The sequence below is a fragment of the Aquila chrysaetos genome, chromosome 12, assembly GCF_900496995.4.
Source record: "Aquila chrysaetos chrysaetos chromosome 12, bAquChr1.4, whole genome shotgun sequence".
Lineage (NCBI taxonomy): Eukaryota > Metazoa > Chordata > Aves > Accipitriformes > Accipitridae > Aquila > Aquila chrysaetos.
Window position 1 is genome coordinate 31662492 of NC_044015.1, and position 23252 is coordinate 31685743.

General features: G+C 48.4%; 2 protein-coding genes and 7 non-coding genes across 13 annotated transcripts in view; 6 read left to right on the top strand and 3 right to left on the bottom strand.

Moving 5' to 3' along the window:
• The window catches only part of KIF2C (kinesin family member 2C), a 19227-nt gene extending 6856 nt beyond the window's left edge, over window positions 1-12371 (bottom strand). Inside the window, exons 1-14 of one of the 4 annotated variants that reach the window (XM_030033270.2) lie at window positions 12185-12369; window positions 11927-12021; window positions 10170-10274; window positions 9893-9941; window positions 7083-7202; window positions 6215-6331; window positions 5716-5816; window positions 5364-5459; window positions 4099-4153; window positions 3850-4012; window positions 3484-3574; window positions 1818-1881; window positions 588-679; window positions 174-316 (exon numbers count right to left, since the gene is read on the bottom strand). In XM_030033270.2, the coding sequence (XP_029889130.1) occupies window positions 174-316; window positions 588-679; window positions 1818-1881; window positions 3484-3574; window positions 3850-4012; window positions 4099-4153; window positions 5364-5459; window positions 5716-5816; window positions 6215-6331; window positions 7083-7202; window positions 9893-9941; window positions 10170-10274; window positions 11927-12021; window positions 12185-12248 (1355 nt within the window). In that variant the 5' untranslated portion in view covers window positions 12249-12369. Of the gene's footprint in view, window positions 1-173; window positions 317-587; window positions 680-1817; window positions 1882-3483; window positions 3575-3849; window positions 4013-4098; window positions 4154-5363; window positions 5460-5715; window positions 5817-6214; window positions 6332-7082; window positions 7203-9892; window positions 9942-10169; window positions 10275-10374; window positions 10639-11926; window positions 12022-12184 lie in introns of those variants that run through there. The other 3 variants (XM_030033271.2, XM_030033273.2, XM_030033272.2) reach the window with 3 other exon arrangements.
• A 396-nt stretch (window positions 12372-12767) lies between these two features.
• LOC115349727 lies at window positions 12768-12882 on the bottom strand. Its single transcript, XR_003926223.1, has one exon. It is a non-coding gene; the product is annotated as a U5 spliceosomal RNA (small nuclear RNA).
• A 917-nt stretch (window positions 12883-13799) lies between these two features.
• On the bottom strand, window positions 13800-13914 carry LOC115349726. The gene has a single exon (XR_003926222.1). It is a non-coding gene; the product is annotated as a U5 spliceosomal RNA (small nuclear RNA).
• A 582-nt stretch (window positions 13915-14496) lies between these two features.
• RPS8 (ribosomal protein S8) lies at window positions 14497-20657 on the top strand. 2 transcript variants are annotated; one of them, XM_041127744.1, is made up of 6 exons: window positions 14497-14621; window positions 15490-15596; window positions 15980-16079; window positions 18525-18700; window positions 19679-19808; window positions 19974-20589. In XM_041127744.1, the coding sequence occupies exons 1-6, from the start codon at window positions 14618-14620 to the stop codon at window positions 20186-20188; spliced, it is 732 nt and encodes a 243-aa protein (XP_040983678.1). In that variant the 5' UTR covers window positions 14497-14617; the 3' UTR covers window positions 20189-20589. The 2 variants fall into 2 exon arrangements, with proteins under 2 accessions (XP_040983678.1, XP_029888424.1); XM_030032564.2 differs by having other exon boundaries at window positions 14500-14621; window positions 20498-20657.
• LOC115349710 lies at window positions 15336-15420 on the top strand. The gene has a single exon (XR_003926206.1). It is a non-coding gene; the product is annotated as a small nucleolar RNA SNORD55/SNORD39 (small nucleolar RNA).
• LOC115349713 lies at window positions 15785-15888 on the top strand. Its single transcript, XR_003926209.1, has one exon. It is a non-coding gene; the product is annotated as a small nucleolar RNA SNORD46 (small nucleolar RNA).
• LOC115349712 lies at window positions 18966-19038 on the top strand. Its single transcript, XR_003926208.1, has one exon. It is a non-coding gene; the product is annotated as a small nucleolar RNA SNORD38 (small nucleolar RNA).
• On the top strand, window positions 20212-20283 carry LOC115349711. The gene has a single exon (XR_003926207.1). It is a non-coding gene; the product is annotated as a small nucleolar RNA SNORD38 (small nucleolar RNA).
• A 683-nt stretch (window positions 20658-21340) lies between the features above and the next one.
• Window positions 21341-21470, top strand: LOC115349724. The gene has a single exon (XR_003926220.1). It is a non-coding gene; the product is annotated as a small nucleolar RNA SNORA35 (small nucleolar RNA).
• Window positions 21471-23252: the final 1782 nt, after the last annotated feature.

The window sequence follows — 23252 nt, forward strand, 5'->3', positions numbered from 1 at the left end:
TTCTGTAGCCATCATCTTGTACTCATGCAGAGGTGCTGTTTAGTGCCTGCCTATGACTGGGTACAACAAGCTTCTCTAAGTCTCAAAGCACCAGCTACAGACATTATATACTTTTTCTAGACATGGAGATACTACACAACATGACTCTTCTTATTGGTTTTAAAGCACCAAACCTGCAGGCACTGCCCATCTCAATCATTCTGATGACATCCTCAGCACAGCTGACTTGTCTCTCTTGGAGACCAACAACCTGGACCTGCTGCTTGCCATCCTCCAGGACTCGAAGCTTTGCCTTCTTATTCAAGAGGTCAAACACCTATATTCAGGCAACAAGATTGAGGCAAATATGAACAAAGTCTCCTTGGAAGCATTTTGCACTGTCTTTATAGAAAGCTGTATAGAAACAGCACCTTTAACACAGCCTTCCAATTCAATTCCAAACACACCAAGAGCAATAGACTATATAGAACTATAGAAACCAGTAAGTTTCACTCAGCTACTTATGAAACATTCAATCAAAGAAGTCAGGTCAAGATTTAAAAAAAAAAAAAAAAAAGAAAGAAAAAGAAAAAGAGAGAGTGTCTTACCTTTCCATTGTATATTTCAAAGAAAGTCACATAGACTTCCAGGTCCTGACTCCTGTATCTGGGCTGGTTTAGGAGGAGGAAGACATCTTGTGCTATTGAGGAAAGGCAGAAGTTAACTAGCTTAAAGCATGTTCTAGTTGCTACTTGATCTACTTTCAAATATTGTGCAGCCATAAGACTGTGTCTAGCAGCTGAATAGCAGTCATCTTAAACAAATGCTAGTGAAACAATTAGTGCTGTGCTACCATGTGGAGAACAGTTTCAGCAGCATCCTCATCCAGGGACTGAAAACACACTGGGGCTACGGAAGTTTCTACTGTTAATGTCACTGGCAGACAGCAATCCTTACTGACCTTTGGGGAACACTGGGATCCTCTATTGTTTTGGACAAGCCTGAAAAAGTCAGGTATTTATATTTCAAGAGCATCTTGTGTAAAGCCTAGAAAACATACATCCCTGAGCATCTGCATTGCTGCTGTTTGGAGACAATATACGAGATTATTTGACCCTTTGGCTGGATCCAGTGCTGCTTTTCACAATTAGGCTTCAGACTTTGAAATTGATCTGAAAAGCAAAGGCTCTCCTTCACAGCCAGTCATAACTAATTTTCAGAGACTAGCAAACAGCTGCTCATTTCAACTGCCTTGCTAGACAGACTAGTTTCACAATATAACTTTCTAAAGGGAAAGTAGAGGAGGTCAGGGTTCATGGTGTTTTCTAGGCATTATATTAAGGAGGGGCTTCTAAGCATCTGTTTAGGCTTTTTTGCATCTAATGCTTCCAGGAAGAAATATAACACATACATTCATATGCTTTCTGTACAACAAGCTTTATATCAAAAATGGGTAGGGTTGTGTTGCATTCAAGTTGGGTATCTCCAAACACCATCCTTATCCGAGACAAAAGCAAAGCAGAAGAATCAAAATTAAATTGTTCAGCCCAGCAAATGCCAAACTAGAAAATATGTCATCTCTTTGCCTCAAAAACAAATATGTTCTGGTGAGTTAAGTGTGGATCTAGAAACTTACAGGCTGGATGGAAAATATTTTGTGAAACTGAAAAAATAATCATACCTCCTGCCACAAACACCACTACTTATTACTGAAAACACAAATACTTCATGTATCTTTTACTAGAAACATTTTAAATAGCCATACAAAACCAGATCTTATCTTTTTAAGGAAAACAAGCATTAATTTGATTTTCGTATCTAAAGAAGAATCGACTTACATGCAAAAGCATATATGCCCTTTGAGGCATTCTGTGCTCTCCCGGAGAAGTCTCCACCCATAGTCTGTGAAGAGAAAAGACCAGAGGTAAGGTGTGGTCCAAACAAGTCAGGCTACCTGATTTTAGTCCCAAGAACATACTAGGAAGTTACCATATATACACATATGCTCCAACGTCAGCGAGATGATTAGAACACAGTGCAATTCAGGATAAAATTAGCTTGCTGCTTCCCTATCAGTACAGAAGGAAGATCTGGACTATGCAAAACAACAGCTGAATGCCTGTAAGGCTCTGCAGTGCAGAATCAAAGTAGTTGTTCCTTCAAGGGGAATTGCATGGCCTTGACAGTGCAACCAAATAGCCTCTGGTCAGAAGAAACAAAGCTTCATTTTTCAGGACATAGGTTGAGTAACATTTTCACTGCTACTTGCAAAAGCTCACATGTGATATCAAAACACATCAAATTTCTAGAGTAAACAATACCTTTAACTCCTTTGACTAAGGTACCTTTAATCCCAACAAAATTTTCAGTTGGTGCTATCCTGGTGACTTGCTCTACCACTTTTATATGCAACAGCCATTATTTAAAACACAACTCAGTATCATGACACATTCTCAATCTACCAGCATTTAATATGCAGCACTCCAGTCTCAAGGTACAGCTAATGCCCTTGTACTAGTTCTGCATCCTGGGATTGGGAAAGTAACTTCATTGCCTATGATTTTAGTGCCTCACAGCTGTATTCCTGTAACAATGCTCAAATGAGCTGCAATGGAGGCAGCCTGTGTCCAAACTTCTATAAACTTCCAAATTTCCTTCTGGATTACTGGAAGAGATCTACAGCTCACTACATAGCACTAATGATAGGAGATCCTAGCCCAAAACTTGCCTCTAACACTGGAATGACAGCAACTATCTGATTACTCAAACTGGCAGGCTAGCCTAGTTGAGATCACTGTGGTTTGAGGCAAAGGCTTCTTGCAGAACAAGACAGCAGATTTGACTCCACTATCATGCTGTGAGGGAAGATAGTTTCCCACTTTCTTTCCCTGTAGTTTCCAGAAGAAGAAAGTTAAAAAGACAACACCCTTGTTGAAAATTTAGAGCAGATCACCTTTGAGGCAGAAAGCACAATCTTTAGGTCTCTTGAAACTGCAACTGGTAGACTGGAAGGAGTGGTTAGAAAGTGAATACACTAATTTGCCCACTTCACAAACAATAACATATCACTTAAATGTTTATCTGCAACAAGAGGCTTATTCTTCCATAATCGATAAAAATCTTTGGAATGCCTCTAAGCTCAAAACACCGTACAGACAATAGCCTTTGTCTCAGATGTACACAAATAGCCCTACTTTGCAGACTGGAGTTAGTCAGAGACAGCCATCTGAGGCAAGGAATAGCCATGACTAACATGTCAGGACATCTTAAGTCTTTAAAATGCCAGCTATGGGGGGATTTTAGTACGATTTTCCTCACAACCTCAAAGGAAACCCACCAATATGTAAAACTACAGAAAAAGTGCATTAGCAACTGACAAAGTATTAGCTTTAAGACAATAAAACCAGGATCCAAACTCCTTATACAATCCTACTCATTATCAACATAAAGGAGCTTTAAGATACTTTAAAGCTAGAAAATTCAAGACCTTGGAGAAAAACTTACATGTGTCTTGCCACTGCCTGTCTGGCCATATGCAAAGCACGTCGCCTTCCCACCCTCAAAAATGGTCTCCACAAGAGGTCTAGCAGTGAACCTAGATATTCAGAAGGTAAAAAGACAGTTGAGGCAAGCATTTCACACTCTGCTTCATCAGTTTTCCTAAAAAAAAAAGGTAAATAAAAGCAAATCCTTAGGAAATCAGCAGGGCCATGCCAAAAATAACCTTTAGACTTCTCAGTCCTTTGGTTTCCTCCAAAAAGGATTTTAATATTTATTTCAGGTAGCAGTTTCTTTAAGCCAGGATGCCATCTAGCCATAGCTCCATGCTTTTAATCCTGAGAGTTGTTACCAGTGAGAAGAAAGCATTACCTGTATACCATTTCATTAGATGAGGATTCATCAAATGAAAAGTCAAATCTAAATGCTTGGGTTTCAAGGTATTTTGTTAGGTCCACTTTCTGCTTTGGCTCATGCACCAGCAGGACACTCTTGCTTGGAACAGTAATCACATCACATTCCTTTTTTAGAAGTTCTGTTGACAGAAAAGACCCTCAGTGTTAACAAGAATAAGCAATGTCAAACTGCTCCAAGACACAACTGCTTTGTCAGTACACTCACCTTGTTTATTGAGAGGGCGCTTCCTCACACAGACACAAATCCTATGTTCTTCTATCTAAAAGGAAAGTAAGAAAACAAGAATTATTTCCCAATTACACCCACACCTACTTATTATTACAGAGAGAAGGATCTGATGCTCCCTCACATCTACTTTTCTATATGCTGGTCAGAGTTGTCTCTGCTACTGATCAGATGCAGGGATGCAAGTCAAAGTCTGTTCAGTGCAAAAGAAACACTAAAACCAATTGACCTTTATGTAGCATGCTCCAACATATCAGGTGGAAATGCTGCTATGCTATAGAAAGTGCCCCAAATATTCTGTATCAGAATTAGTAAAAAGTTTAGTCCTTGGCCAGCTTTCCAGCAAAATCTGTGATATCAATACTGCAATTACGGTCAAATTCAGGCAAATTATTATTTTAGTTTACCCTAAACTAAAGGTATTTTTTGACCTGGAGTTCTTTACTAATGCAGTAAGTTTAGCTATTTGTGCAGCACAGCTACAGATCAGCTGAGTTTGGGAAAGTGCATATTCCATTGGGTGAGGCAGAAAGGAGATGATGACAAACTCTTCTTCTGTCATGCAGTGATATGTACACAAACCACTGGTTCTCAGCCCCATAGGATGCAGGCACACAAACCACCTAGTGTTCTAAGCTAGTCCACACCTGCTTTTTTGTTTGAACTTAAATGCTGTCATTTTTCAGTGACCATAACAAAGTTTTTGCTAGACAGGGACTACTTGTTCTCAGGTATTAAACAATGCTACCTCCATAATTGCTGAAGACATTGACCGAGCCTGGTTTTTCTAGTTTTTGACCTCTACTTTTGCTTCTCTGCTTTTTGACCTAGTTTAAAATTACTTCATATATGACTTACATACAATAACACTTTCTGTAATAGGGCAATAGTCCATTTTAAATTATACCTATACCTACAATAAGCTAAGCTACTATGTAATAGGCTCTGCCATTTACAAGCTCTGAGAAGTACTGATGTTACCACACAAATCATTGCATGATAATTGTCAAAGTGCAAGCTCTTCACTAGTGACATATGCAAAGTAATGCAAGGCAGCTTAGCTTAGCCCTAAATAGGGAAGGTAAGTGACCTCACATATACCACCAGGTGCCTCAAGCACACAATATGCTCAGAGGATTTCCAAGGTGCAGTGATGCACTAAATTGCTCATATGCTAAAATCTTCAGTACAAAATAAAGAAGTCTGTTTACCAGCTGCAGTTAGTAGCCTCAGTATTTACTTACTGGGTCAGTTATAGATATTGGCTGGCAGTCTAAAGTTGCTCTGAATTCCTTGATCATCTGTGCAAACTCCCAGTTTGGACAGCTGCTGTCAAATTCCTGCATGGAAAAAGCCACAGATGTGAAGGTAATTAACCTGTTACAGCAAAAAAAATCCCCAGAGCATACTAAACAATCAGCTGTACACAATTAGAAATATTTCACAAGATCCAGAGCTTTCTGAAACTAGAATCAATCCATCCTTATGTACAGCTTTGTAAGAACAAAGCCTGTCCAAAATATGTTTTAGTTTCAACTGTTGTGATACACTGTCCTATAGAATTTCCCCTTACTGATGTATTGCAGAGTACTCCACCTGTGCACGTTTTGTTCTGATTTCACTAATTTGAGCTCTCTTTTCTTCTCTCTTGTTTTTCATTTTCTCCATCTCTTTCACAATGTTGGATCTTCTCCGAACTAGGTAAAATAAAAACATTTCATTGGATAAATTTTCATACTAGTTTTTAAGCACAATACAAATATTTCAACTTTTCCAGGTTGCTGACAGAATAACTTGTACAGGAAACAATCCTCTTCAGAAGGATGGTCATGAATTTTGCAGCACTTCCTTCCCAAACTAGATCTACCTACCACAGAAACTGCCTAGGAAGTCACAGTACCACTCTAAAGGCAGCATTTGAGGCAATAGCACTATAACAGAATTACACATTTGTAATAACAAATACTCAGGATATTCAGTCTTACTGCCAAAGCCACCTTTTCAAAGCTTTAGTCTCAGAGTACACAAAGCAGCAATCACATAGTGATGCACTGCTGACTTGGTCAGTCCGTTCTTACCCACTGCTCCCTGGTACCTGGGCTGCCTGAAGAGCTCATTCTAGCAGCAGGCAGGTGATCCTCTGTATTTCCATTTACATTTGTCAGTGAGGCTTCTGGAGCACAGTTCAGCCTGCTAGTCCTGGTTCGGCCAGCTGCAGAAAGAAGCCAGACCAAAACCAATAATTAGATCCCAAAGATCAAGAATAATTTTGTAATTTCTAAAGCCTCACAGACCACAGGCATTCCTCAGCTCTGATTCTGGATCAGTAGAGAGAACTAGCTAAAACCTGTGGTAAGTGTTCAAATAATTTTTTAAATCCTGTGCCAATCACCAACTTTTATTCAAAGCTACAAATCAAGGCCACACTGACTAGACAAGAATTTAGTATCAAGCCTCTTGTTTCAATGTCTTTGCAGAACGTAATAGATAAAGGATGCCCTCAGCTATTCATAGGGTAGGTCTGGTAAAGATAAATAACTACAATTTCATAATTCAAGTAGCCTCAAGTTCTTGCCTTACTCAACCAGTATAGGTAAAACTACTACCAGTCTAGTTACAGAGCACATTGTCAGCAGTATTAAGGTACTTCTCTTCCCACTCTAGCCCTGTGAATACCACTTTATGCTGTCAAGCAGATACCACATCCACCCACATGCACAACCACAGCTGTCTGGCTAGCAAAGCACATCATTATTCAACAACATTGTTTCCAAAGTCCTTTGAGAACCCCTTCAGGTAGGGCCCCTGGATATTTACAGAGTGGCAGACCTCTAGGTCTCTCTTGTTTCATAGATGAAGGCATAGAGGTTGCTCCTCCCCACTGGGATTTGCAGTTTACCTAATTAAATGCATACAAAGCATCTTGTTTCACAGTAAGAATTCACTGGGCTTTCTCCACTCACCAGGAACTGATAAATTGTTTCTGGTTTGTGTAGAAGTACAAGAATCCACCCCCATCTCATTTTCCTGGAGGCTGCACTGAGATTCTGTGATAACAGACATCCTGGAACGGCCACGAACAGCTTTGGAAACACAAATTCAAGGTCAGCATCATGCCTCAGACACTCAGACATTTGCAAGTAATCAAATGCTCACAAAGTGCAGAACAGTGGGGAACAAGGTGTGGTTAAAAGGACCATTTCCAGATCTCTGATGCTTTAGCCAAGTGCAGGACAAAACAATGCAGGTGGGTGAAAAGTGATTAGAAATACAGCACTACAAAAAAAGCGAACAATTAATTCCAAATTTGTGGTTCCAGTGAATTTCTTTCAGATACCACTGAGGATTCACTAACATGGCAGTTCCAGAACCTTAATACCTAAGAAGGAGGAAGTTAGAGGTCAGGGAACTGGGAAATCCTCTGAAGCTTCACACTTGCAGGGCTATGTGAATTAACTGTTTGATCGTGGCAGTAGTACTGCAGTCTGGCAACTGGTCATGGGCAGCATCATGCCCACCATCACAGCACCCACACACAGACAATAATGTGCATGGTGCACAGTGGAGTGGGAGTTTGATAACACTAAATTCAGCTAAAAGACTCTATATAATCACAACAGCAAATCTTTGGAAAGGGTCCTTTTATAGGCAGTCTCCATTGTCACATCCCAAGGTATATTTCTTTCACTGAGTCCAAGTCCCTTGCAAAGCTGCCTGGGGAAGGGATTGGAACATACACCTCAATAGATTTGTAAAGAAAACAAATCTGATAGGAAAAAATTAGAAGTGTGATATGAAAACTAGAACTACCTTCACTTCTAGCAATCACAAGAATTTATCCAGAATTAATGACTATGACTTTAAAGGACATTAGATTTGTTTCAGCCCAATGGTTGATTTCAATTATGGAACAAATTCCTTACAACTGTACCCACAAAATTCAGTCTTCATATCTGTTAACTCTTTACCTGGAATCTTTTGCTCAGGTGCAGAGACATTAGGTGTCACTGCCACAACTTTAGGAACAAAAAGCATCAGTTTCATTATGCTCAGAGGTGGCATTTTATTCCATTTACTTTTGTCACACATGCCCACATCGGGTCTCATCAAACTCAGCAGCACTTTTTCTGTAAATGCTAGCGCTCCTGGACAGGCATACCAGCTGGAGGATTTGCTGCATCTAAATGGGCTTGATTCAAGTGATTCTTGTACAGGAGGCTATTCAGCATCCTCCAAAATTCTTGTTGATTCAGAGGACTGTGGCAATATCTGTTTCTTAATTCATTCTGAGAGCACTGCTTCTGCTTCTCTCACTTTCCTGAATGAGATGGAGACAGACACCTCCTGATCTTCTCTAATTTGTTTAGCCCAAGAACCAAAACTTGAAGCCAATGTTAGCTAATTGGTGCAGTGCAGAGTTTGCAACAGGACAGATACTCACTAACTCATGGGGTTTAGCTAGCTCTAATAACAGATAATAATATTTGACGAATACTGAAAACACTGATTCTCTCCTGTACTCTGAGCAGGTCTTCAGGGACAAGACTGTGCCAGTAGGAAAGGCAACAGAATTTCAGATTTGCCATTAGATTCTATATGTCAGGAAAGCCATGACCTCTGTAAGGACATTTTTCCATCAATCAGTGACTGGATTAACACACCTTTATTTTTCTAGCTGGCTATCCAGCTCCATTAACTGACCTGTCTAGAGACAGTCACGACTTTTACCACTTCATTTTGCTTGCCAGTTCACAAAATTTATGGAGAGTTTTCTGGATCTGAGGAAGATCAGGATGCTTTAGTACAGAACAGCTTTTTACACTTCAAGCTTCTTGGACTATTCCTGCCTTTCTGATGCAAGGGGATTTGTACTGTTGTCTTCTGGTACCAGCTTCCCTCTCTTGCATCGCATACAACAAAAGAGGCCAGACAAGCCCAGATGTTTTGTTAACAGCTCAATTGCATGGAAAAGCACAAATTTTGGCTAACTATGCACTTTAAGATAATAATTAAACTAGCAACCATTCAACCTCAGCATCACGCAAGTGTATTACAAATAGACCTGTAATGCTGCCACTTGCAATTCAAAAAGCCAAAAGAGTCAATGAATAAGCTAAAAGAAGGTAGAAAACATGGGAGTTTTCTAACTCTTGACACCTCAGGAAAAACAATTCCTTAACAATCCCACACTGTGACATCTCTATCTTTTCCTTCTGGCTTCGCTCAAAACATTGTTCTGACATAGAGTCACTGAGCTATGGCGCACCAGCTGGCACTTTGCCTGCCTGGTCTGAAATGTCTCCAAGGATAAAGCTCTAGTTATTGTCTAGAGGGACTGCTTGAAGAGGAGACATCCATTTGTCACTGCTATTTCTTTCTTGCCCTTTCCACTCTCATTTTGACACTTTTAATCTTAATAACTGCCACTTACCTTTTGTTGTTTGTGGCATCTGCAAAACTGCATATGAAACTTTAAAACTCACTGCAACAGTAACTGCCTAGTGACATTTAAAGCAGTATCAAGGAATAACTACAGCAATGCTGCAGAAAAGGGCAACATATCAACAAACCCCAGCTCACAGGAACAGGACAGCAATCTGTTAGCAAAGTTTCTGCACTCCAGAGTCCAAAATGTTGGTATGAAACGATATGCTCTTGATTAGCATTGCCTGAATGAGCAGCCTTATGATGCACAAAAGTAGAATATTATGTCTACAATGAAAGACCACCACGGTTTCACAGGGGTATAGCAGACAAGAGAACATTTTCTCACCTTCCCGTGGAGCAGGAATTTTTGAAAGGGTTGTTCTACGCTTCTGTTTCTGAAAAACAATGAATGCTGTAAGTAATCAGAGTAAGCTGCAAACACCTAGCACAGCACTTCAAGACAACATTGATACAAGAAGAATTTCTGACCAAAGTCTTAACTATGAGACAGAAAAGACAAGTTAGAGACCTCAAACTTGAAGACTGAGGGTATTGCTTATAACGACCTACACTGTTGACACTTTAGTACCTTAGGAGAGACTAAATCACTTTAAAGCACTTACCTGTACAGTTACATTCTCTTGCAAAGGAAGGTTCTCTTTCACATCTGCAGCAAGTAGTTCTTCTGATAACTCAGGATTTATTGTTATCACATCATCAATCTCAATCTACAAGAGCAAAGACAGGATTTTACAGAGTGGAATATTGCTGCTACCACTTATGGCATTTTTCTTTTTTAACCTTGACTTTCAGTAGAGGCAAACAAACCTGACCCACTGCCTGCCAAATGTTAGGTCAAAATTGCCTGGAAGGGCAACACAGTAGTTCATATTCCATTTGAATAATCTCATACATCCAAATATGCTGGAAGAAATGTGCTAGTTAAGCCATTTACCCTCACCTGCCAAATACCATGCAGCTCTGCAGGTGCCGTAGAACACTTCTGAAGAGATGGGCAAAGCACATTTGGCATCAACTGCTTTAATCTCTTACTGCTAATCTTAGTAAATCTCAGCTGCTCTGTGACTTCTGTGCTAGGAAAGCATTAAGTATTTACTGTGTGATTGTGCTTACTGAAATAAACTTCAAAGAGCTGCTTAGACTTTGGGAAATGAAGGATTCAGCATTTAATCCACAAGTCAATTCACCTGCATTTTCACTTGCTGTTGCAAGTGATTTCACCTAGGGCGAGCTACCGCCTCCTGCCTGACCCTTCAGTGAAGTCATAATCCTGCCTTCACCACATTCTGCAGCGCCCTGGCGCAGGCAACCACAGCGCAGGGGGAGCAAAGTGGGGGCAGGCAGCCAAGGGCAGGCTTGAGCACAAAAGACAGCAACTTTCTCGGTTCAGTTTTTCAAACCTAACACCCCAGAAGAGGTTGAAAGCACGTGTACACAAAAACTCCAGTATCACAGCAGCTGGCGCTGGAATTCACCTAACAAAGCAACACAAGCACCACTCCAGGAAGTTCTTGAGTTCTCAATTCACTTTTAAGTTACTTAAATGAAATAAAAGTCCATAAAAATAGCAAAAACAAGTACATGAACCCCTGTAAAATGTGGAGATACTACATTCTAATGTAAGAGAAGTAATCTTTAAAATTTCATTTATATGCAATCTGTAAGTATCTAACTGGAAAGTGAATTAGCTCAGAAACAGGTATATGTAGGTAGTGTAATATAAAAGTGTACGTAAGTGTATATACACAGTGTATATGCAAACGTATAAGAAGATTGCTGGACTTTGAAGCATCTTCATAAAGATTTAGTATTGTAACACACGCATGCAATTTAGCCAGCAATGACATCTGAATCTGCACATTTTGCATATATGAACCCAGCATACACATAGGCAGTACAAGATCCCGTTTCAAAGAACCAGCCAATGGCAACTTGAAGATTTTAACTAAACTCTAGAGTATATACGTTTCCAGAGAAACCAGCAGGACAAGCATGTTTGCTCGTTACCAAAGGAGATTTTGTTAAGTGTCAGGATTTCAGCGCACCAGCCTCATGCGCCCCAGACCCTCCCCACCTCACACAGTGTATTTCACGCCGGCGCAGAGACTCAGGAAATCAAAGGGAGCCCTCTTACCGCGGCACCTCGTCGGCGGCACACCAAGTCCTGGGGAAAGCCTGAAGGCCATTGCTAGAGACGCGAAAAGCCCCAGAGCTGGCAAAACCGGGACTCCGGGGCGTTCCGACTGAGCAGCCCGCAGCTCGCCCTGAGCGGGAAGAGCCCGGTGTCGGCACCGCTCCCCTGCCGCGTCCATCGCGTTGCTGTAATTGCGCAGAGCCTGAAGGTCAGGCCGTCACTCACCTCCTTGCCCTTGACGGCGCCGCCCTCGCACCACTCCACGGACACGGAGGACCGGTCCGCGTTCACCGTCTTCACCGTCGCCTTGTGGATCAAGCCTGGAAGAGGCCGGCGTTGAGCCTCGGCCCGGCCGCGCCACCCCCCCCCCCCCCCCCCCCCCCCGAGCCCCGCGGCTACCGAGGGGCGCTCCGGGGGGGAGGCAGCGGCCAGGACCCCCCCCCCCCCCGCCGCCGACGTCCCGGTCCCCTCCCCGCCCCTCACCGTTGCTCCTCTGGATATTAACGACGCGTCCGGGGCAGACGAGGCGGTAGAGGCGCGAGTCCATGGCGCGGGCACAAGGAGAGCGGCGGCGTCACCTCCGATCCCGGCAGCGAAATCCAGGCCCAGGCAACCGCCGCCGATTTAAACCCCGCGCGTCGGCGTGCCGCGGGGCCTACCGGGAAACACCGCCGGGGACGGGGGGGCGGGACTACGGCTCCCAGCATGCTCTGCGCGCACGGCCGCCTACAGCTCCCGGCGTGCCCCGGGCCAGGACTACGGCTCCCAGGAGGCGGAGAAGGCCCGCGGCGGCCCCCGCCGGCGGCGCTCGGCGCGCCTGCGCAGTCGGCCCCGCTGCTTGACGGCGGCTTGGGGGAGGGCGGGGGAGGGCGGGGGCGGGCGGGGACTCCGCTCCGCGATCGGGGCCGGGGGTACAGCGGCCGCTACGGCCGGGCTGGGGGCGCGGGGGGGCTGTGAGCGGGATTGGCCGTCAGGGGGCGAGGAGCGGAGAACCGCTGCACGTTGGTTGGACCTGTCGCTTCCAGAATAGATTTTATTTGTCCTGTTTTTCAACCACGTAAAAGACAGCTCCACCGAAATGGAGCCTCAAAAAATTCCTCGACACTCGTGCCTGTTCCTCTCCACGGAAATCTTTAGTAAAAGGCGAAAGATTTATGCGATCTGAAGAGAAACCAGAGTATAACCTCCAACCTCCCCCCGCCCACCTGCCCGCCGCCGGCTGCCGCCCCACAGCACACGCCGACCCTCAGCCGAACCCCGCCGCACCACCCGGCCCGACACCAGCCCCCGCGGCTACCGGCACCCCCGGCTCGGCCCCAGCCCGCCGGCCACGCCGGCTCGGGGCGGCGGTGTCCAGCGGGGCCGGCACGGCGCCCACCCGCGCTGCACCACGGGTATGCTAATCGGAGCCGCGCTGATGAGCCGCATGCTAATGAGGCGGCCCGCCCCGCCCCCGGCGGGAGGGGAGGCAGCGCGGGGCGGGGCCGGGGCGGCGCCCGGTAGGGAACCGGGTGGCCGGGCCGGGGCGGAACGGAACGGAGCGGGGCGGCCGGGGACAGCGAGCGGAAGCGGGCAGGGACCCCGCGGCGCCCGGCTCGGCTCGGCTCCGGGAGAGGCCGCCGTACGCCCCCCCCGCCGCTGCGGACCGGAGCGAGGGGGGAGGCGGCCGAGCCCCGCGCACGGCGCCGAGCCCCGGGCGGTAGCGGCTGGGCCCGCCCAGGAGCCCCGCGGCGCCAAGAGCGGCGGCCCGGGCGGGGCTGGAGCGCCGGGGACAGCTCTGCGGGGCCGGGCCCCGGCGAACCGCTTCTCCCGGAGCCCGAACCGCCGCCCGGCAGCGGCCCCGCTGCACCGCCCGGCCCGGGACAAGGGGCGGCCCGAGGCCCCCGCGCCCGCTCCTCTTTTGACCAGACACGGGTAGCGAGGCGGCCGCCCCCGGCGGGGCTAGGGTCGGTGCGAACAGGCCCGAGTAGTAGATCCCACGCTGCCGTCAGCCGCGCTGGGCGGGAGTTGGCTCCACCGGCCTCACCTCGCTGAAATTTTATTTGCGGCGGCTTTCGCGGACGCCCTGTTTTGTTCTGTTTTTAACCAAATAAAGGGCAGCTCCACCGAAATGGAGCCTCAAAAAATTCCTCGACACTCGTGCCTGTTCCTCTCCACGGAAATCTTTAGTAAAAGGCGAAAGATTTATACGATCTGAAGAGAAACCAGAGTATACCAGCAACTCTCCCAGCGGACACGCCACCCCCGGTTGTCCCTCCACAGGACACGGCGACTCCCGCCGCTGCCCGCGGTCGGACCCTGCTGCCCCGTCCCGCCCCCTCCCACCCGGCGGCGCACACAGGCACGGCCCCGCGCCCGGACCCAGGGACACGGTAGCGGCGGTGTTTTCTCCCGGCCCCTGGCCGCCGGTGCGCGGTGCACCCTGGGTATGCAAATAACGTGAATACTAATGTCCGTATGCTAATGAGGCGTTCACGGCGCGGGAGCGCCGAGCACGGCCGTAGTCCGGGGGGGGGGCGGGGAGCTCCGGGGCGGGGGGGCTGCTGCCCCCGTCCGGCCCCGCCGCGGGATGCCGGCCCCGGGCCCAGCCCGGAGGCGTTGGTGAGGTGACCCGCGGGGCAGGAGGGCCGGACCTGCGACAGACAAACCCCCGACAACGCTCCCCTGCCTCCCGGGGCCGCGGGCTGGAGCCCGGGGCCGCTGGTGCCCCGGCGGAGCAGCCCCGGCGCTGACACAGGCTGACACTCGACACCGGCCGCCGTCGTCCCCCGCCGCCTCCCCTCACCGCCGCCGCGTCGCCAGGCAACGGCGCGCGCCCCGCGGTGCCGCCGCGGTGACGTCACTGCCTCGCGAGAGCTCGCCCCGCCAAGCCGCCCCGTGAGGCTCCGCCCCGCCTCTTTGCGCCAGTGCCGCACCATGGGTGAGTTCGGCCGCCGCGGGGCCCGGCCGCCATCCGCCGCCATCTGCTCGCCGCGCCGCCGCTGCCCGTCCCTGTCCCTTACCGGGTGACAGCGGGGGATGCCGCCAGCCCGCACCGCCCGCTATTGGGGGCGGCCGCGACGGCGCCGAGCTGCTGGCGGGGGGAGGGTGCCCAGGCCCAACATGGCGACGGTGGGGGGTGGGGGTGGAGGCGGACGGCCTTGCTTTGCCCTGCCTTGCTGCAGGCCCCGAGCGCTGAGCTCGCTCTCGGCGTTTTCCGCAGGGAACCCTGCGGATGAGGTGAGACGGCTTTCTAGGGGACCGAGCAGGAGGGGTGGGGGGTGACTTCGTGAAGGAGCTTGCTGGCGGGGGCTTGTCGGGGACCCGGGAGGCGGGGTGCGCTGGGGAGATGGTCCCTGTAGGGGACCCAACGGGCTGGGCAGAAGCAGGGTTGTGTTGGGGTGCCTCTCGTAAGGGCTCAGCGTGCAGGTGGGATGGGGATCCCTTCCCGTGGAGGACCTACCAGACCCCGCCGATAGCGTAGGGTGTCTGCTGTAGTGTGCTTGGTGGCTTGGGATGGGGCACTTCTCATAGGGTGCCCAGCACATGAGGTAGGTTGAGAGGCTGCTTCCCAAAGGGACACTCGCCAGTCTGAGTGGAGGGAGTCTGTCTGCCTTGCACGGTCCTGCTGGAAGGGAGGAGGTCGCGGTGGGTCTGAGTATCAATGATGAAGCTTCTCTGACTGCTGCATAAGGCTGAGTGCACTGTGCGGATACCAACCTTGGAGAGCTGAGGACTCAGAACCGTTTCGCCATGCCGTGGCTAGGTGGACTCTGTGCAATCCTCTGACCACGCTGCTCTCCATTCAGGTATCTCCAGGGACAACTGGCATAAGCGTCGCAAGACTGGGGGCAAGAGGAAGCCTTACCACAAGAAGAGGAAGTATGAGTTGGGGCGACCTCCTGCCAACACTAAGGTGGGTGATTTGGGGAGGGTGGTCAGTAGTTGTGTTTACAGACACCCAGGTTGCTGGTTGTACGCTGTTGGAGGCTTAAATAGGTGCTGTGTTTTGTGAGTGGTTAAGTATCTGTCACTGCTTCTTTAAGATGTGGTACTTTTCTCTATGCCTATGGAAAGCAGTGATACGTTTTTGCAGTAAGAGGCAATTGGAGTGATGAAATTTTCACCTTAGGTAGATGCAACAGACCGTTCTGGTCACTTACCGTATCTGCCGATGCTGGGGTTTGTCATAGTTACACTGACCACATTGCCTTTGAGCTTAGGACTTGGCTGGGCTCCTGTGTGAACTGTGCAGCATTCCAGCACCAAGAACACCCTGGTGTTTGTTTCTGACCGTAGATTGGCCCACGCCGAATTCATACAGTGAGAGTTCGTGGTGGAAATAAGAAGTACCGTGCCCTTCGGTTGGATGTTGGCAACTTCTCCTGGGGATCGGAATGTAAGTACATCGTAAGCCTGATGTGTTGGAAGGGAAAATTCTGTTACAGCTGTGCTGGTGTCTGCTACTGCTGCAGAGTAGAGGGATGATGATGATGCAAGTGTGGATTTGTAGGCTGGGTTTGAAAATCGCGGAGCTTGCAGTACTGGGTCTGAAGCGACATGCATCGTGATGATAACTTTGACCTTACGTGGCCTTAGGAGACTTGGATGTCTGCTAAGTTCACAGTGATTGGAGCGTCATAGTTACACTGAGTGATGTGTTTGTGTTACCTTTTTACTGGGGGAGTACTACAGAGGGGCAGAAAACCTAAACATGGGTAGTTCTTCGTGAATGCAATTTCTTCTGTTTATTGATGAACACTTACTAAAAGGCAGTCTTGTACAAGAGAGAAGGGTGTTGAGGATTTTGTCCTAGGGCCGTGCCTGCTCAGAAAAATCCTAGCAGGTGCACTTCATACTCGTGTTTTGCTAAGCAAAGGCAGGAAGCACAGAAGTGAGAGGGGAGTCTACAGTGTTTCCCCTGAGCAAGGTGGGGGTTCTCTGAATTACAAACTGAAAACCATATAACTTAAGCCTGGGCCTGTTCAGTGTTACTCAGTGCAATGGTAAAGTCAGCAGTGAGGTGGTGTTTCAGTGGGTAGCGTGGTGTGAGGGAGAAAACACATGCTTTCTCCCCAGTGATCACAGAGTGTTGTCCATGCTGTGATAAGTGCTGTCATTTATAGGCATTATTACAGAAGTGAAGGGACTGAGCCTACCTTGCAGAACAAGGATGAGGTACATGAGCAAAGAGGAGAAAACCCATCTTGTGCCTGGCCTTTGCATACTTGGAGGGCTGTGTCTCCAGAGCAGGCAACTGCTAAACAGTCAAATCTAGTAGCTGAGACTGAATGCTTCAGGTGGGTCTTGGAAGGGTGAAAACACCAGCTTCCCCTCTCAATTTACTCATAAACCCTCATCCTATAAAAATTAGTTCTAGTATGTGTTGCAGAGCAGTCCTGTTCAACACGGCTTAATTCAGTAACTCTAGGAAGTACATATGGGGTTGAGCCCTGTGTGCAATGTTAGTTGGCATCTTGTCGTGGTTTAACCCCAGCTAGCAACTAAGCACCACGCAGCTGCTCTATCACTCCCCCCCTCAGCTGGACAGAGGAGAAAAAATAGAACAAAAGGCTCGTGGGTTGAGATGAGGACAGGAGAGATCACTCAACTAATGACCGTCATGGGCAAAACAGACTCGCCTGGGGGGAAATTAACTTAATTTATAGCCAATTAAACCAGAGTAGGGTAATGAGAAATAAAACCAAATCTTAAGACATCTTCCCCCCCACCCCACCCTTCTTCATGGGCACAACTTCACTCCCAAATTCTCTACCTAGCCCCCCCAGCAGTGGTGCAGGGGGACGGGGAACGGGATTTACAGTCGGTTCATCTCACATTATTTCTGCCATTTCATCCTCCTCAGGGGCAGGACCCATCACACTCTTCCCCTGCTCCAGCGTGTGGTCCCTCCCACAGGAGACAGTCCTCCACGAACTTCTCCAATGTGGGTCCTTCCCACGGGCTGCAGTTCTTCACAAACTGCTCCAGCGTGGGTCCCCCACGGGGTCACAAGTCCTGCCAGAAAACCTGCTCTGTGGGCTCCTCTCTCCACAGATCTGCAGGTCCTGCCAGGAGCCTGCTCCAGCGTGGGGTCCTCTCCAGGCTGCAGGTGGATATCTGCTCCACCATGGACCTCCATGGGCTGCAGGGGGACAGCCTGCCTCACCACGGTCTTCCCCATGGGGTGCAGGGGAATCTCTGCTCTGGCGCCTGGAGCATCTCCTCCCCCTCCTTCTACACTGACCTTGGGGTCTGCAGGGTTGTTTGTCTTACATGTCCTCACTCCTCTCTCCGGCTGCAGTTTCTGTGCCACAGCAACTTATTTTGCCTTCTTAAATATGTTACCACAGAGGTGCTACCACCGTCACTGATGGGCTCAGCCTTGGCTGGCAGCGGGTCTGTCTTGGAGCCGGCTTGCATTGGCTCTATTGGACATAGGGGAAGCTTCTAGCAGCTTCTCACAGAAGCCACCCCTGTAGCCCCCCCGCTACCAAAACCTTGCCACACAAACCCAATACACATCTGCTGAGGTATCTTCCAGAAGTTTATTAGCATTGCTTAGTCTTATTTGAGATGAGTTCCAGCAAGGCCACAGATCCCAGTTTTTCACTTGGGGTGAATTGTTTTCCAGTTGTAGGCTTCTGTCCTAGCAACAGAAAGTTGGACTGATGAAAAATAGATGGATCTCTCAGTTAAATATAATTTGATGCCAGGGAAGCTGGAGGACATTTGAGGGGGTGATGAGTGTGAGATGGTTTGAGGGGGTGTGTGAAATGCTGTGGACTTGTCTTCTCAGTTGTCTGATCCCTGTAAGTTTGAATTAGTACTCTTCTTTTGAAAGGCTGCACTCGCAAGACCAGAATTATCGATGTCGTCTACAATGCTTCAAACAATGAACTGGTGCGGACAAAGACCCTGGTGAAGAATTGCATCGTTCTCATTGACAGCACCCCGTACCGGCAGTGGTACGAAGCCCACTATGCCTTGCCCCTTGGACGCAAGAAGGGCGCCAAACTGGTGTGTCTGGGATTGATGTTGTCATTTTGACTCCTTGTCAAAAGTAGAGTCTGCCCTGCTAGAGGCAGTTAGCCATTGGGAGTGGACAGTGCCTGCCAGAATAGGGTTGAGTACCCACCAGTGATAACATTGGTTGTCTGGGTGACGTTCCTGTCAGTTCCCAGGATAAGTCTGGCTCTGTTAATGGAGTGTTCAGTACCATGGAGCGCTCTCTGAGGCATTGCACCTGTTTGTACACAAGGACCTTCCTATCGATCCCTTTGGTCTTCTAGTGATGATATGTTTGTCCAGCTCTGCTACTGAAGGGAGAACGATGACACTTTATGGTGCTGAGGAAGACTTTGCAGGTCAGGTCCTAGTGCTGGGGAATGATTGCTTTGATGATAAGCTTGTAGATTGTGAACTAAAATTCGGCTTGCTTTTACGTGCCTTTAAACTATCCAGACCCATTGCCTTTTAATTTTGTTAAGATCCAAACCCCAGACTGCTAGAAGGTATTTAAACCCTTATGTGTAGCACTCAGCTTTAGGTCTCCTTGCATTAAAAACATAGCACTTTAGCTGAGCACTGTGCAGTTCAGAAGCACGGGGAGAGCTTGTAAACCTGTCTGCCAGGACTTGCACCACACCCAAGTGCTGTCATGTCTGGAGAGGGAGAGTATTCACTTTTCTGGAGGACGATTAATTCATCAGGGAAACCTTTGCAATATCATTTGTCAAAGAGCACCCTTCCCTAGGGCACTGTGCTTTGTTGTCAGCAGTGACTCTAGTTAGCAACATGGCATTTCTTGGCCTCCAAAGTGAAACAGCACCTGGTTCGGTGAGGTGGACGTATTTGTACCTCTAGAAGGTTTGACTTGGGAAACACAGTACAGCACTGAGAATACAAGGGTCTCCTTGATGTTAGTGGAGACCACCTGCTCTAGGAGAAGGTGGCCATGTGCTTAACCTTGTCTTAAACTTACGGTCTTGTTTTTAGACTCCTGAAGAGGAGGAAATCTTGAACAAGAAACGTTCAAAGAAGATCCAGAAAAAATACGATGAGCGAAAGAAGAATGCCAAGATAGCAAGTATTCTTGAGGAGCAGTTCCAGCAAGGAAAGCTGCTTGGTGAGTCCCTGGCAGCACTCATGTGGGTGGGGATAAGGGAGTTGGGGCACGAACAGTGTGCCAGAGCAGAGCTAACTGCAGGGTGAAAGCGATGGCGTGTTTTCCATATCTGCAGGGGTATCTTCTGGGTCTTAAATGTAACTTGTTCTTTTATCTTCTCTGGAGTCACCCCACTTCTGGCAGGAAGAGGAAATCTGTTGCTGGAGCTTGAACTGGTTCATGTCCCAGCCAGGCTACTGGAGTTGATCATTCCTGGTTGGCCTTTGGGAAAAATAGTGGGCCTCAAAAATTGCAAAATGAGCAAAGACCCGTGGTCTGCACTGTGTGTCAGAAAAATGTCCCACAAACTTGTAACAGCTTTGACCGGTTTCAAGTTCTGAGGAATAGTTCAGTGTTCTGAAGTCTTCTGGTGATGAGACCTTTGTCCAGTTCTGCTACTGAACTTGAGCGATGACAGTTTGGAGATCTGAAGAGGACTTCATAGGGACTCAGTCCAGCAGAGCAGGTTCAAGAGCACGGTACCTTAGGGGGAGGTACTGAAGCCAGCACATAAACTGGTGTATCTGTTACTGATAACTTGCTCATCTCTGCTTTTGCAGAGAGACTGCCTGCAGCATTCATTTCATTTTGTGTATATACTGGGGAGGTGAATTATTAAACTTCTTTAATTGGATGACTTCTCGTTGCAGCCTGTATTGCCTCCAGACCTGGACAGTGTGGCCGAGCCGATGGCTACGTGTTGGAAGGCAAGGAATTAGAGTTCTACTTGAGGAAGATCAAGGCCAGAAAAGGCAAATGAATAAAAAACTATTCTGCTGAGAGAACGAATAAAACCAAGAGTCTACTACAGTAAAGGGGTTGTGTGCTCATTTGTGTGTGCAGGGTGGAGGGGGCTTCCGTAGCTCCTGCTGCCTGTAAAATGTGAAGGAAGAAGGATCTCTCCTGGAATCCTGAGTGCTTTTGTGTCTTCAGACAAGCTCTGATCCTACATGCTCTCGACTGAAACATCTCCCTGGGTTCTAGGACAGTGACTTAATGGACCAAATGGGTGTGGAAGAGTGTTGTCAGACTTGGCTCAAGTGGAGAATTTCCAGTACTAGAAACCTGCGAGCAGGAGGAAGGTGCAAATGTCCACCTCCGTTGAGAGTTCTGGCTTTCTGGGAACTGCTGGGGTCTGGCTGGGCACACGTCCCCCTTCTTCTGTGGTGTGTTAGGTCAGCACATGGCGTGTTTGGGGTCTTGGAGTGAGGTCAGGGGGGAAAGAGGTCCCACTGCTTCAGGAAAGGGCTGACCAGGGAGCAGCTCTGCAGCTGCAGCAGTGTGTGTCTTAGACTGCGTTTGTGCTACATTTGGCTGAAAACTTGTCTCTTACACCTTTGGCCTCTGCAGCTGGTACCTGCTGCCTCCCCTTTGCAGATCACACACGCTCACATCCTGTGGTTTGGGCCAGCAGCCCCTTTTGCCATCGCTTGGTGTTTCCTGCCTGGTTGTACGATTGCCTTCAGGGTCCAGTATCTTTTAACTGAACTTGGCTGCACTGCTCAATGACCAGCTGGTCTTCCTCTGACCTCCTTGGTCTCATTCCAGTGCAAGATAAATTCCTTCTAGCAGAAGGGCCAGTCTCTCGTCATGGTCTGTCCCTTTCGAAAGCTGGGTACAAACTCCAGCTTTCTGCCCTGTCACTTGTGGTGGGATTGGAAAGCTGTGGTGAACAAAAGCTTTTCCGGATGTTTTGGGGCATGTGATGTCATTCCTTGGGGCTGATGTCTTTTAAGAAAGCCAGCGTGATGGATCTCTGCATCTGGTTGCCAAATACTTTGTGCAGGTGTCATGGTTTAACCGCAGCCAGCAACTAAGCACCACGCAGCTGCTCACTCACTTCCCCCCCCACCCAGTGGGATGGGGGAGAGAAATGGAAAAGAAAAGGTAAAATTTGTGGGTTGAGATAAGAACAGTTTAATAAAACAGAAGAGAAGAAACTAATAATAATAAAATTGCTAATAATAAAAGGATTGGAATATACAAAACAAGTGATGCACAATGCAATTGCTCAACACTTGCCAGCCAATGCCCAGTCAGTTCCCAAGCAGTGATTTCCCCCCTCCCCAGCCCCAGTCCCCCCAGTTCATATACTGGGTGTGACATCACATGGTATGGAATACCCCTCTGGCCATTTTGGGTCAGCTGCCCTGGTAGTGTCCCCTCCCAACTTCTTGTGCCCCTCCAGCCTAATTGCTGGCTGGGCATGAGAAGCTGAAAAATCCTTGACTTTGGACTAAGCATTACTTAGCAACAATGGAAAACATCAGTGTGTTATCAACATTCTTCTCATACCTAACTCAAAACCACAGCACAATACCAGCTACTAGGAAGACAATTAACTCTATCCCAGCCAAAACCAGGACAGCAGGTAACTAGGGTGAAGCTGGGAGCCCATCTAAGGGCTGGTCCTGTGCTGTGGGCACAGGCCAGACTCGCACATCTTACGCCTGCCATGTGGACACACTGCATGCTTTACCCCACTTTTATATTTTTACAAAAGCCTCGTTTATCCATAGGAGCACTCTGGTGTGAGGCAGGCTACCTGCAGCCCCAGCTTCACTGAATTCCAGTTCATTTTTAGCTCTGAACTGAAGGAGATGGTCCGTAATCACCAAGCAGAGCTATGGTGAGACCCATGTCTCTAGTGCCTTAAAATGCAGACTCTGTGCCCCACAAAGAGCTTGTGCTCGGTGGGTTTTTGTGTTTTTCCTGTGACGCTCTGCCCCGGCTGCCCTGTGTGGCAGCAGGAGGTGCTAGCGGTGCCCTGGGCAGCGTGGGTTCATCCTGCCTTGCTGGCAGGGAGCTGAGGGTGGGTGAGACACACCAACCCCATGAGGAAATGGTACCTGTTGCCCGAATGGCCGCGGCAGCACGGTTACGCCGTGGTGGGCAGGCGTTGGCACTGCCTTGCAGCTTGGGTCTGCGCTCATGTGGGCACTGCGAACAGAGCCGTGCCCAGCCAGTGCAACTGGGAGTCCCTGGCTGGGCGGGATGTTTGCACAAGCACGTTCCTTCTCCATAGTGATCTGGGGTAAACTTTCCCTGCTCTCCAGCAACGCCTGCTTTCCAGAGAGGTGGGGCAGAGGCGATAAAGGGCACTTGGGAGGGATGCGTCATGGCTGCTTCCTCTGCATATTTCTTCTTTCCCCTCGCCCTCCGCAGAGCTCAAACAGGATTCAGGGTGTTTCTGGGGGACTTTGTACAGATGGAGAAACCGAGGCTTGTGGAGCAAGTGCCAACTTGGTGTCAGAGCAGGAGCTGTAAACCTGGCCCCTGATGAGCAGGATTATGGCCAATTCATCAATGCACGCTGCTTATAAAGTTACTGCTCTGAAAAACACGGCTGCCGAGGGCAATAGCCCGTGGGAACGAAAGCGGCACCTATGGCCCACCGCAGCCACG

What these genes read in the sequence shown, in the direction of transcription:
- RPS8 (XM_041127744.1), top strand. An exon ending in GCAAGAAGGGCGCCAAACTG is followed by an intron (nt 18,701 to 19,678) that starts GTGTGTCTGGGA and finishes TCTTGTTTTTAG; the next exon opens with ACTCCTGAAGAGGAGGAAAT. An exon ending in CCAGCAAGGAAAGCTGCTTG is followed by an intron (nt 19,809 to 19,973) that starts GTGAGTCCCTGG and finishes TCTTCTCTGGAG; the next exon opens with TCACCCCACTTCTGGCAGGA.